The sequence below is a fragment of the Haliaeetus leucocephalus genome, unplaced genomic scaffold, assembly GCF_000737465.1.
Source record: "Haliaeetus leucocephalus isolate CR32 unplaced genomic scaffold, Haliaeetus_leucocephalus-4.0 Scaffold752, whole genome shotgun sequence".
Taxonomy (NCBI): Eukaryota; Metazoa; Chordata; class Aves; order Accipitriformes; family Accipitridae; genus Haliaeetus; species Haliaeetus leucocephalus.
Window position 1 is genome coordinate 197,975 of NW_010973188.1, and position 12,764 is coordinate 210,738.

The following is a 12,764-nucleotide window of genomic DNA, read 5'->3' on the forward strand; positions in this document are numbered from 1 at the left end:
ATGGATTTCACCAGGCTCCTCATTGGTTCATCAGTCTTTTAGCTTCTTGAAGTGTCTCAGTCAAATTGTTCAGATTGTTTACTCCAAATTTATTTCAGCAAGTGGCTTTGTGAAGGGTTTAATTTAAGGTCCTTAGCAGCTTCAATTACTGTGGCAAAAATATGGAATTGCTGGTAGAGAAAGCATTTATTATCTGCATAACTTTTAACACAGTAATTTGAAGGTGCCATTCAGTGTTACATTTTGTGCAGTAGCAGGGCTGTTTGAAGATGCTCCTCATTCTTCTCTCTTGCACCCTTGGCATCTCTACCCCTTCATCCACCACAGGTGCCTCTTCTCTCATAGTTGTGCCAGTGCCGCTGTTTGGGAGGGTGTAGTACAAGCTAGATCACAAAAAAGACTGAGCTTAAAGAAAAAGCTTGGAAACTCAGAACCTGTGCTTTGACCACATATAGTCAGTCTCAATGAAGTCAATGAACTACTAGCTTTCCTCCCTCCCACCAGGACAAGCTTTTGTTCCAGTTTTGCTACAAGAAAACAGAATTAGACCTTTTTTTTTTTCATTCTGATTGCCATCCCCAGCTTAGAAGAAAAGCAATTCAGCAACTCTTTCCCACAGCCACTGCCAATTTAGTATGTATGTTTCCTACTTCATCTGCTGATTTTAAGAAAAAATTTCCTTTTTATCTTTAAGGGAGCCAGTTTCAGGAAGAGTCAGAGACAGCTTTGTGCTTAAATCTGAAACCCAAATAGAGTCGAGTTTCTAAGAACTTTTTCTGTTGATCAATAACTGTTCTCAGAAAACATGTCTTACCTGTCCAGTGTGGAATTCTCATGTCCTCTTAGCTTGTCAATGACAGGTTGAATTCCCAGCATTAGAAACTCGTATCGTAGGTGTAATCGGAACTCCAAGTTGTCCTTAAAAAGTGGGGGCAAACCAAGTTATTCGGTTCTAAAAGCTTTTAATCACGTTTTTTAAAAAAATGACAACTACTTAAAACCTCAGTTCTTCCCTTTTTAATGTCATCTATCCTGACACCAAACTCATAGGACGATTAATTCCAGTAAAGTGAGTAAAAAAAAATTAACACCTTTGCCTCTGTTTCAATTAAAAATACAATCCTTATTTACCTACAGTGAGTGCTCCATGTCCAGTTAGGACAGCACACTCCATATTGTTCCATAAAGAACAAAAGTTATTAGTGTTTGTTCTGCTAGTCCATTAGAGGTCTACCTCCTGTTTACAGATGAACAGTACTACAGTCTTCCTCCTAGTTTTTATGTTTATTTGTCATAAAATCACTATATACTCTGGCAAACTTGACACCTATTCAATGGGATATTACAGGACTGCCGGAGATCGAGACAAATACATTGCCAGACAGAGCTCTTACAAGCTTGTTGTCTGTTGTGGTTTAACCAAGAATAGAAAAGCCAATGTAACAGAAGTAACACTTTTAATGAAACAAAATCAGTTAAAACTATCCTCCAGACTCAAAAGAAAGTCTTGTTAATGAAAGAAAAACAAGAAACTATCTTTTCTGAAATGTGTCCCTTTGACATTTTTAAATAAAAACATTTGGAGTTTGGCTTTGAGTCAAAACAACATTTCAAAACAGTTCTGAAGGTAAACCAAAATGTTTTCTAAAAGGCTGAAATCAAGAGGTAAATGCTTTGCAGTTCTTTAAAAAAAACCCCTGAAGCAATCATTTCAGTGCAAGTAGTCTTATGTTATATTAGAAGAGGCTGGGAATGAAATAACATGGAAGACATTATAAGACTGATACTAACAATAAGCATTATTTTCCACAAACTATATCTACTCAATAACACAAGATTTGTGACCTAATCTATTAGCCATTTCCAAGGTAAAAGAATTCAAGCATAACATTTTGGAAGGAATTTCCAGGGCAGTGACTCACCTCTCCAGCACCAGCATTCAGAACAGCATTGATAAAGGACATGATGGCTGTTTTGAGATTTACTTCATCTCGGTATCGCCCCATGCTTCGGTCTAGCTCATTCAACAACGTCTGAAACAGAACAGCAAGCTGGGTTAGAGGAGATAATCTAATTCCTTGCACCATTTTGCATACTGTTCATAGGATATGCACACAGTCTTCTTTTGATTTGCTATCTATTTGCTTAAAGAAATATTTTTTTCAGTCAAGTTTTTTAGCAATTTTGGGCATGCCACAATAAACAAATGAAGAATAGTGATGAGAATAAAATACCCACCTGATCCTAATGAAAAAAAAAAGTTTTTTAAAAATAAGCTATTATTTGAGAAAAAGCAGATGCCCTTTATGGTTCCTGCAAACATGATCTAAGAAAGCAGCAGAATGATGTCCTTCCTAGTCACATAACTCTGTGTGGTGAATATGACAGGGAGTTTATACATGCAGAAAAACATCATCAGATTCATGCATCCTTTCTACTCACATCACTCAAGTAATTTTCATTATTTTCTTGGATTTCAGCAAGACAGATTGCACTTACATATACAGGGGGAGAGAATTCTAAAGAGAAGCTGTCTTTTGAGGAATAAAACCTATACATGGACCTTGGAAGATTTTCCTTGTTCCTTCACTTACAACCATTTCACATCAAGCAGACAATTACCTACCTCTTGGTAAGCTCCTTTTAGGGATTGCAAATAACAGGAATATCCCCTGTGCATACAGCTCCAAAGCTCAAAGGTGAATTACACAGCTGCACTGGAAGAGCAGTTAAGCTCCAGTTGCCTTGTTACAGAATCATAGAATGGTTTGTGTTGGAAGAGACCGCTAAAGATCAGCTAGTCCAACCCTCCTGCAATGGGCAGGGACATCAGGTTGCTCAAAGCCCCATCCAGCCCGACCTTGAACACTTTCAGGAATGGGGCATCTACAACTTCTCTGGGCAACCTGTTCCAGTGTCTCACCACCCTCATCGTAAAAAAATTTCTTCCTTTTATCCAGTCTAAATGTAGCCTTTTTTTAGTTTAAAACCATTACCCCTTGTTCTGTCACTACAGATCCTAGTAAAAAGTCTTTCTTTGTCTTTCTTATAAGCTTCCTTTATATATTGGAAGGCTACTATAAGGTCTCCCTGGAGACTGTATGTCTCCCCATTAACGAAATATCAGGGATATTTAGCATTCAGGGGGTATTAGCACAGAAATGCTTTTGATCTAATCTCTACACATTTATAGATATTTCACCATAATCTTGTGAGCATCAGAAGACAAAGGAGAAAAAAAGACTAAACAAATAATGTTGGTAGCCTGTGCCTTATAAAGTCTATTTAGGATTAATTTCACTTGAATGTTTACCAAAGAGGTTATATGTAGAAATTGATTAGACATGAAAGCAACTCTACTTTTAGCTTTATGCTGATGACCATGAATCTTCTCTTCAGGATCTTCTCTGATCAGTTCATAATTCCAAGGATGATTTTCCTTACTGGAAGAGTAACAAAATCCATTTGAGATGTGCTAGTTCAATTGTGTGCGTCTCACTCCAGTGTAAATAATAAACACCCCACACTCACATACTTGTTTTGCTGATCCACTAGAAAAGACAGAATTCTTTTTACTCTTCCCAAGAAGTTTTGGCCATAAAGGGAGAATGAAGACAAAAATAACTTTTTAGTGTTCAGCTCAGCAGATCTGTCTAAATAATATTTTGAAGCTATGATGCTGAATAAGGAAGTTCATTTTCCTTTAGTCAGTCTTCTGTCCCTGGCTACTGAAAGCGTTCATTCAAAGCAAAATCTTTCCTGTGCTAGCCATCAGTTTCATAGGTCTATCTTGTTTCCTGTAGAAAACAGACATCACCATGGAGATATGCCTCAAGAAACAGGGGGAATATCCTCTGGTGCATTCCCCAGGGGAAAGTATACCGTCCTGGCTTCATGCAAACCCTTTGTTTGTTTTTGTGTAAAAATCTTTTGATCTATCATACACTGCTCCTGACAACTGTTCTTATATCTGAGCATCGTATGTTCACTACCAAGCAAGCTTGATTTCATAAACCCCTTTTTCTTGCATCTTCTAAATTGCCCAGCTAGTGCTTGCAAATGTCCCTACTCCAGACATTTGAACTTCCATCACATCCATGATTTCCCAGTAGTTATATTATGGCCAAACACCAACCCTTCCCCCATTTTGTTAGAAATTGGAATGAGTCTTACATAAAAATACATGAAATGCCCTATGAGTCAGACTGATGGTCAGTCCAGTCCAAAATCCTATCTTTGACAATGACAATAGGAGACTATTTAAAAGGTCTTTAAATTCACCAAACAACCCAACTCTTCCACTTGACAAATAAGCAGAAGTGAAATAAATGTGAGAATTTAGTTCTGTTACAGTCAGATTTGACACTGAAATCCAAAGCACTTGTGTCTTCTTGGAATAATTTAAGTAGCCATTACTACTAAAGCCTCAAATCCAAGGACCATTTTGCTGGTTTTCTTCAGAGGCCTCATTCCTACCATATATTCTTACAGACTTTTATGAACATGCTAGACTCTATGCAACAACATATCAGATACAGCATCCAGACAGGTTGAAGGATGTTAACAAAAGTTTTCTGGCCTTCATTTCAGAAGGAGCAGAATGCAGCGGGGGCCAAGCCAAATTCAGGGCAAGAAGAAAAAAAAAAAAAACCAACTCTGGGTTGCACCAAGCTAATTGAAGAGCAGCACGTCTTCAAGTGATGTTCAGCTCTAGAAGGAAACACTATAAGTTCATGCAATTCCTAAAGATCAGTCTACACCCACACACTGTGACCGAACTCCAATATCTCTAACCCTTTGCAAATGGCTGTGGTTCAAGTCTTCACTTGAACATATCCTGTGAAAAAGATTTCACCACATCTCTTGGCAGCCAGCTCTGTGGATCAATTGATCTTATGGTTGTAAAGGTTTTTCCTACTATTTAAGCAAAACTTTCCTCACTTAATCCCATTATTCCTCATCACTGACATCCAGTAGGGTTTCATTCAATCTGCAGAAAACCTCAAAAGGCTTTGGATGAGCCCTGAGGGGAAGAAGGAAATCAAGTGGGAATACAGGATTTTAATTTGTTCCTTGTTAGCTCCACTTCCAGAATTCCAAATTGATCAGATTTCTCCCTACAGATTATAGTCTGTACTGACAGTGTTTAGCACAAGCCAGGCAAGGAGGCTCTGGAAGGCATGCTCCTAATCTCCACCTTTCAACTGACAATATCAAGCTTCCTTTAATCCTTCACCTCAAGCTTCAAAATTCCTAGCAGCATTAAGGAAGAAAACAAGAGCATTCTGCCCAAAGCAGCCCAGTTAATATTTTCATCATCAAGTGAAATCAGCTCCTCTCAGACAGTATCTAACATGTAGGTTCTCTCAAGACTAATAGGAAAACTCTTTCTCCCCACAGGGATCCCCAGCTGAATGGGTGTTTCAGATAGCAAACTAGGCTGGAAGGGCACTGGAACATCCTAATACACTTTTCTGGGCCAGTACAGCACTATGACTTTGCAACATTAGTTTGACTCAAAATCTGGCATGTTAAAAAGTGCAACGTCATATCATAAGGCAATGCATTCACTCCACAGGTGAAATGAGGGGAAGCAGCAAGCATAACGATAATCAGAAGGGCAACAGCTTAGGGAAGAGTAAGATTGTGCCCCTTTCACAAAGGAAACCAGTCATAAATAAGATAATGCAGACATGAATGACACTGAAATCAGAGACTCTTCTTTTTCAGTTTTCATAGCATTTTAGAAACCTCCATCTTCACAAGAAAAGCACCTAAGAAATTAAAGATAAAGCAACATTTTCATGGTCACACAGTGAGCCAGTGACAGAATTACACTGCTACCGGTTTTGAACACATCAGATGGAAAAGAATCCCAGCAAGGACACCAAGGGCTCATCTTTCTAATTCCACATTTCTGCTTTGATGGTTTATTGTCTGGATTTCCAATGTTTTCTTTCATTTCTCTTCTTTAAGGGGCAGAGTAGAATTTGTAGGCAAAGCAGCATATTTCAAACAAAAACTGGATGAGGAAAAGACAGAGCTTTTCCAGATGATTGCCTCAGGAAGGAGATTGAAGGCATGCCTTTATATTATGGTGGTATTTGAGTAAAGATGGAATACTATTCTGAAGAGGACAGTTTTCAAGGAATATCTTAAAAGAGGAGCTGCAGACTGCCTGTTGGACATTAAAGGGAGAGTTATTCTAGGCTGAAGGGCAGCATGAAAGAAGGGTCAAAGATCAAAGCAGGCAAAGGGATCAGCTCAGGCAAAAAGCTGTGGCAAATGTGAGAAAATAGGAATAGCCACAATGTAAATTCAGACACAAACATAAAGTATAGAATTTTGTTGTAAGTACCAAGACAAAGATGATCCTGAAGATAGACCTGTGAACACACTGAACAGCAGAGATAGGGTGAAGATGTAGTGCTAAAGGGCATTCGAGTGAAGACTGAAGTTTCAACAAAGAAGAGTAAGTTCTGGAGAATCTCCCATAGCTTTAAAGTGACTCCTCTCTGAAGCTGTGCATTAGATTGATAATTGCAGTCAGTAGACAAAATGCTGGCAATTTAGAAAGAAGCAATATTTTACATCAGAGTTTCCACTCAGAGTAAAATATGAAATTTTGTTAAGGAGATAGTCCTTCATATTCATAAAAGTTCCATCTATATTTTCCATTAACTTCAATTAAAGAAAAAAAAGAACACATCAAAAAGCAAAGACATCCTTTCCAAGACATTTCAGCACAGTTTGATTGCTAGTCTTCAGTTGGTATGACCTGGTGCAATTTAGTTAAATTAATTGGGATTATAAGTGTTTATATCACTCAGGAATCTCACTGTAATTTGGATTTTTACTTCAGATACATTGTTATCACTCTGTAAGTTTCCAGTTCAAATAGTAGGAGTTATAGCAAGACTAGTTATAGCAAGTTTAGTAAGAACCATATCTTAATTTACCAGTTGCTGGGTCCTCTGACTACTTTTGGCTAGCTGTGCCAGGTAGCAAGAGTTGTGCTTAGAACACTGACCAGCAGTAACTTCTGACATTCAATGAAACATGTCATGTTTTAGGTTACCATGTTAAATACATGATCTCTACATCGCTCCACCACACTTGAGCATGTGCAAATTGGAAATAATCAGTGCTCCAATCTAAAGTTGTTAGCAGCAAGTTATGCACAAGCTCAAGTTTTAGAGGGTTGCCAGTAAATAATTCTGAACCTCTCTTCCTCCTTCTGACAGAGTGGAAGCAGAACCATGCACCCCAAATTTTTATTCATCACCATGATATTCTTCTGCAAGAAGGCAAAAAAAAAAAAAAAAGAAAACAATTTGTGTTGGAGAAAAGTAGATCTGGAACAGTGTTTCTTACATTTACCTCCTGATTCCTCAAGATGCATAGTGCTGGTCAGCACAGATGATGTGGAGAGAGTGGGACACTTAGATTTACTGCAATCTGCAGAGGGGAAAATAAATCCAAACACATAGTATACAAAGTGCCAGCTTTCATAGATGAGGAGGGATAAATTGACAGTGAGGTGGCTGAAAGGGATGCAGAATATTATCAACCATTGTCGTCAGGAAGGCAACTTAAGGAAAAGCAACAATTGCACTGATGTTGTCAGAGGTCAGCGTTACCTGTAAAGTTATTTATTGGACATTTCGATAAAAGTGAGCTCAGTACAGTTTCCAGAAAGCCCTACACTTTTTGCTTCACAAGAACTGAGTTTGATTTCCAAAACTGAGAATCTGAAATTATTCTCCTTTTAGGTATTGTGTGTCTAATTTGACCATTGTCTTACAGAGCTAGATATAGATAAAGAATGAGCAGTGCCTTTGCAGCTCCCAGCTTTCCTTCCCCCCCGCCCCCCATTAGAATCAGTCTGCAATAATGAACCGTAAAGCCAAAGGAATGAATTCCTACTCTGCACATTCAAGGTATATTTCTCCTTTTCCTACACTTTAGTTCATTCCTTATTACTTTTCACAGAAAGAATTCTCGTTTCTTGGTTCTGCCAGATCCCCAGTTGTGGGGGATCATTTTTAACATAACAGTGATTAGGTGTGGCCAGTCAAAGTCAACCTAAAGCTGCAAACTCTAACCTGGCTGGACATTTCAATGCACTGAGCAATGCTGCTAGTTGCTCAAGCTACAGGAAACATGTCCCCCAAAAAGTTCAGTTTGAAACCTAAAGGATCTCTTCAGATACTTGCTAAGTCTGGGTTACCAAGATTACACTCAGGATGAGGATAAAGAAAAAAAGGCTTTCACCAGCTTTCATTGTACACCACATCTTTGAAGTTTACAGTAAAGGTATAGGATAAGCATTGTCAGCTCATCCTTTTCTTAAAATGGCCTCCCATAGTCAAGTTACATTGGATGGTTCTCTCTCTCGCGGACAATGAGCTGCAAGACCATTCTGAGACACAGGTGTGGCAAGGCAAAGATAAATAATACTCTCTTAACTGACAAGTCCTAGAGTATCAGAGAATCTTCCACTAGAACGTAAGGGAGACCATGACCACACTTGTTTTATCAGCATTTAAAAAATACCCAGTCTCCCTGTTAGAAGAAAATGACTGAAGATGGATAAGGGACATCTTTGGATGAACCCTTACCTCCTCAAAATGAAACTCAAACTATTGCTGAGTGTAATGGAAAATCTCGTTCGAGCATTTAGACACAAGTGTTAGAAATTGCAAACAAGAACGCATCCCTTCTGCTAAATCATTTTGGGTTTGGGGTGGGGCTTTTTATTTTGTTTAACAAAGAAAAAAGAGAGAGTATCCATTTATCTTTCATTTTTTTCCCCCAATGGAAAAGCATTTTGACAAAAACAAGCATTTATGCAAAGTACTCTTTCATGAATGTGAGAGTTGGTAAGCATCTGCAAATCATTACACCAGATTCCTCAAAAGCTCAGCTGTACAAGACCTGTGCTACCATACTTTGCTCAGCAATGACTTATCTCAGTTATTCAGTAAATTTTAAACCAATATAAAAAAAGAGAAAGAGAGAGAGAGAGGGTCCAACAGGAGACATTGAGTAAACTTAGCATCTAACTCCCATATGGGCTTATTAAGCAGAGTCACTTGGTCAAGTAAGGATAAATTAACAAAGGACCACGAGTGTTGTCAGGGCTGAGTTACCACTGCCTTTTGCTGAGCATCTAAGGTTATCTGCACCTGCCTCCCAGGTATACAAGAATGTCAAATTAATTCAGGAAAGATCCTTTATTTCAGCTAATTACTAGAAAATAAGCTGATTTTAAAGTTTTTCCTTCTCTCTTCCATAGGCAGGCCACATTAACCTGCACATCATAACTCTGTACATGGCTTACATTTCTGCTTCTGCATTGGTCACTCCTATCCTACTCCTGTACTAAAGAACGGTCACGCATTCTTATGACTGCAGCTGTAACCTCTTCACCTTCCAACTTTTACTGGAATTACTGTTTTCTCTATTGAAATAGCCTCAAGAGCTTTCAACTGAGATCAAAAGGCCCCCCACGTTCTGGAGTCATACATCATACGTGCCATACCTGCATATTGAAGACATACACCAAGTTTGAATAGACAAACAATGCAAATGGGGCAGTGCACACAGAGGGGTGGACCTGGCAATGCCACACATAGGTTAATACCAAGCCAAGATCTCTTGCATCCCAGTCTCAGGTCTGAGACACAGTCAGTGAATCACATAGTGCATTCAGTTCTAACAACAATTGGCAGCTACTGTTCATGAGCACAGACTGTTTCTCCATTCACTTTTACAGTCGTAAGCTCATTGTAGCCCAAAATCCACTGATGCATTAGCTGAGGAGGAGGTAGGAGATAATGGCTGACAGAAACCAGGATCCTGTCCCTGTTGGCCTAACTCCACCCTAATTGTTCCACATAACAAAGAATAGTAAATGGGTGAGGCTACCCCCAAGTTTAGGAGCTACAACTTCATACAGAGCAACAGATTCTGTTATATCTTTTTGCAAAGGTGCTCAGTTCACTAGGAAGAGGAACATTATAATAGCAGCCAGCAGTATCCACAATAAAATCCTGTCAATGATCTACCAATCTATCTCAAGGTCTCCAAGATTGAGATTCCCATCTGTGTTCTGAATGGGAGTTATCTGAGCCAACAATTGCTAAATGGTGACAATTCACAAATTGATTGCTAAGTGGCAATTGAAATGCCTCCACTGTACATTATTTATCATAGAATCATAGAATCATCTAGGTTGGAATAGACCTTCAAGATCATCGAGTCTAACCATCAACCATTCCCACTAAACCATGTCCCATTGTCTCCATTATTTAATCCACAACTCCTTTATTACTAAATTAAGGGCTTTAAAATCAGGACAAAGGCTCCTGGAATTCTGTGGTTTCAGCTTCTAGGGCAGAAAAAATCTTTACCGCCCCACAAATGCCATCAGGTTAGGTTATGAACACATTAGCAGCTTTCATTTAACATAGCAAACCCCCATTTTCAAGTAAAATATAGGGGATTTTAAGTTAGCATTAATGACAAGCAATCTGGTCCTGAAAAATTATATATACGCTGATAATCTATTTGAGGAAGTGCCCTTCCTAAAACAAAATGAGAAATATTGCCTTTTACTACCTAGCAAGTTTGCAATACGTGCACTGTAAAAATCACTCCCTGCAGAGATTCATCATACTGGCTATTTCTGGCAAAGTATCCTCCTTGTACCTGGAATCTTGTCCTTTCTGCAGCATAGACTTGGTAGTGAAGCATGGCTTGCAAGACTTTCTTGTGACCATCTGGTACCAAGCAGACAGCCCCTAGGATCTCCAGCACAGCAATCTTGGTCTTAATGTTCTCAGTCCGTAAGCTCTGGGAGATGATGTTGATACTCTCTGGATGAGCCAGGACATGAGCCCGTCCTTGGGAGTTGTTCATCAGTGCCTTGATACACCCTATAACGGATGTATGTATACGGCTCTCTGAAGTCTCATAGTCCATGCTCTTCAGGAAGTTCAGCAAACAGCTCAGGCCATCCAGCTCAATAAACCTGGTCACAAACCTGGGAAAAAAAAAAAAAAAAAAAAAAAAGGGAAGGAAAAATAAGGAAAGTAGACCGAAGGCGATTTATTCAAAAGATACCATATTATGCAACCCTGCATCTGTAAAAGCTGGCTAGTTTTTAGCTTAAAGTTCACAGAATAATTCCCAGGTATTTAAGGAAAACAAAACAAAACAAAACAAAGCAAAGCAAAACAAAACAAACAAAAAAGACAGAAAACAGACTGGCTAATAATGGTGTGTCACACAGTTTCAGGGTAGTTATATTCTATCACTTTAAGACCCTACTGTTCCATCGCTGTGGTCTTTGTTGCAGTTACCACCAAACACCTGCTATGGTCCACCCCAATATTTGCTGCATTTTCAAGACTGAATGGATTCTTTCAAGTTGCTACATCTTACATACTTGGTAATATATACAAGATACATTTTTATACAGACGCATCACCACACTTTTAAGTTCAGATAATTTTGAGAACCATTTTTAGACCTAGGTCAAACTTTTAGCCAATACTACTTATAGGCTTCCACATCCAGGCACTGGGTACAGTGACAGAGGCAAACTCATTACCACTGTGCCTGTCAGCTGTACTGACATAAATATAGGAACATGCTATATTTAAAAGGGACATGTTCTTCAGTAAAAGGCAAAGCTCCTAAAATGGCCTTGGCTGATTTTTATTGGTTTGATTGTTTGTTTTTAGTTTGAGGAGGTATATTAAAGGATGGAACAGGTCCACTGTCAACATGCAGTAGCAAAATGTACAGTAAAAACATCATAAATAGAGGAAATACAGAATTAATCTGTTACCAATTGACACATCAAAGACTGAACCTATAGTAGGACAGGTTTATTTTGACTATTGACATCACGAGAGTTCTGTTTCTACTGTATTCTACCATAAAATTTGCCTTTCTTCAGGTTAAGATTATGGAAACTGAGGATGAAAACAATATAGGAGAAAGTCCTTGGAAAAGTGTAAGGTTTTGTTGAAAACCACAGTTAAAAAATCCAGATGGGTCAAATTAGACCATGCAGACATCCTCCTAGACAAATCAATAGAAAAGGATGGAATTATAAAAGTTAGTTTAAACCAATCATTCTAGCAATGTTTCATTTAGAGTTCCCAGGCTTAAAAATGGGGATTCAGAGATATGAAAAGGGCTGCAAATAATTTCTCTAGATTGCTTTGTTTACCTTCTCCTTCCTCTAGCAGGTCATTCAGGTAGGTGCACTTTTTTAGAATGTCTGAATGCAAAACCATGTGAATTACATTTGAATTTTCAGTCTACCAAAATGTACACCAATGTCGTGGTTTAACCCCAGCCAGCAACTAAGCACCACACAGCTGCTCATTCACTCCTCCCCACTCCCAGTGAGATGAGGAAAATTGAAAAAAAAAGCAAAACTCGTGTGTTGATATAAGAACTGTTTAGTAACTAAAATAAAAGAAAATATAATAATAACATCAACAACAACAATTAAAAATATAATAACAGTAGTAATAATTGTAATGAAAAGGAATATAACAAAAAGAAAGACATTAGACCCAAGAAAAGACAAGTGATGCACAATGCAATTGCTCACCACCCGATGACCAAGCAGCTATCTGCCCCTCACGGCCAACTCCCCCCACTTTATATACTGAGCATGATGTTCTATGGTATGGAATACCCCTTTGGCTAGTTCACGTCAGCTGTCCTGGCTATGATCCCTC

At 38.6% G+C, this 12,764-nt stretch overlaps 1 protein-coding gene across 1 annotated transcript in view; it reads right to left on the minus strand.

Annotated features, from left to right (window-relative positions):
• DAAM2 (dishevelled associated activator of morphogenesis 2) overlaps window positions 1-12,764 on the minus strand; it is a 175,353-nt gene that overhangs the window by 52,425 nt on the left and 110,164 nt on the right. Inside the window, exons 6-8 of the mRNA XM_010581122.1 lie at window positions 10,714-11,047; window positions 1,923-2,033; window positions 815-918 (exon numbers count right to left, since the gene is read on the minus strand). Of these exons, the coding sequence (XP_010579424.1) occupies window positions 815-918; window positions 1,923-2,033; window positions 10,714-11,047 (549 nt within the window). The remainder of the gene's footprint in view (window positions 1-814; window positions 919-1,922; window positions 2,034-10,713; window positions 11,048-12,764) is intronic.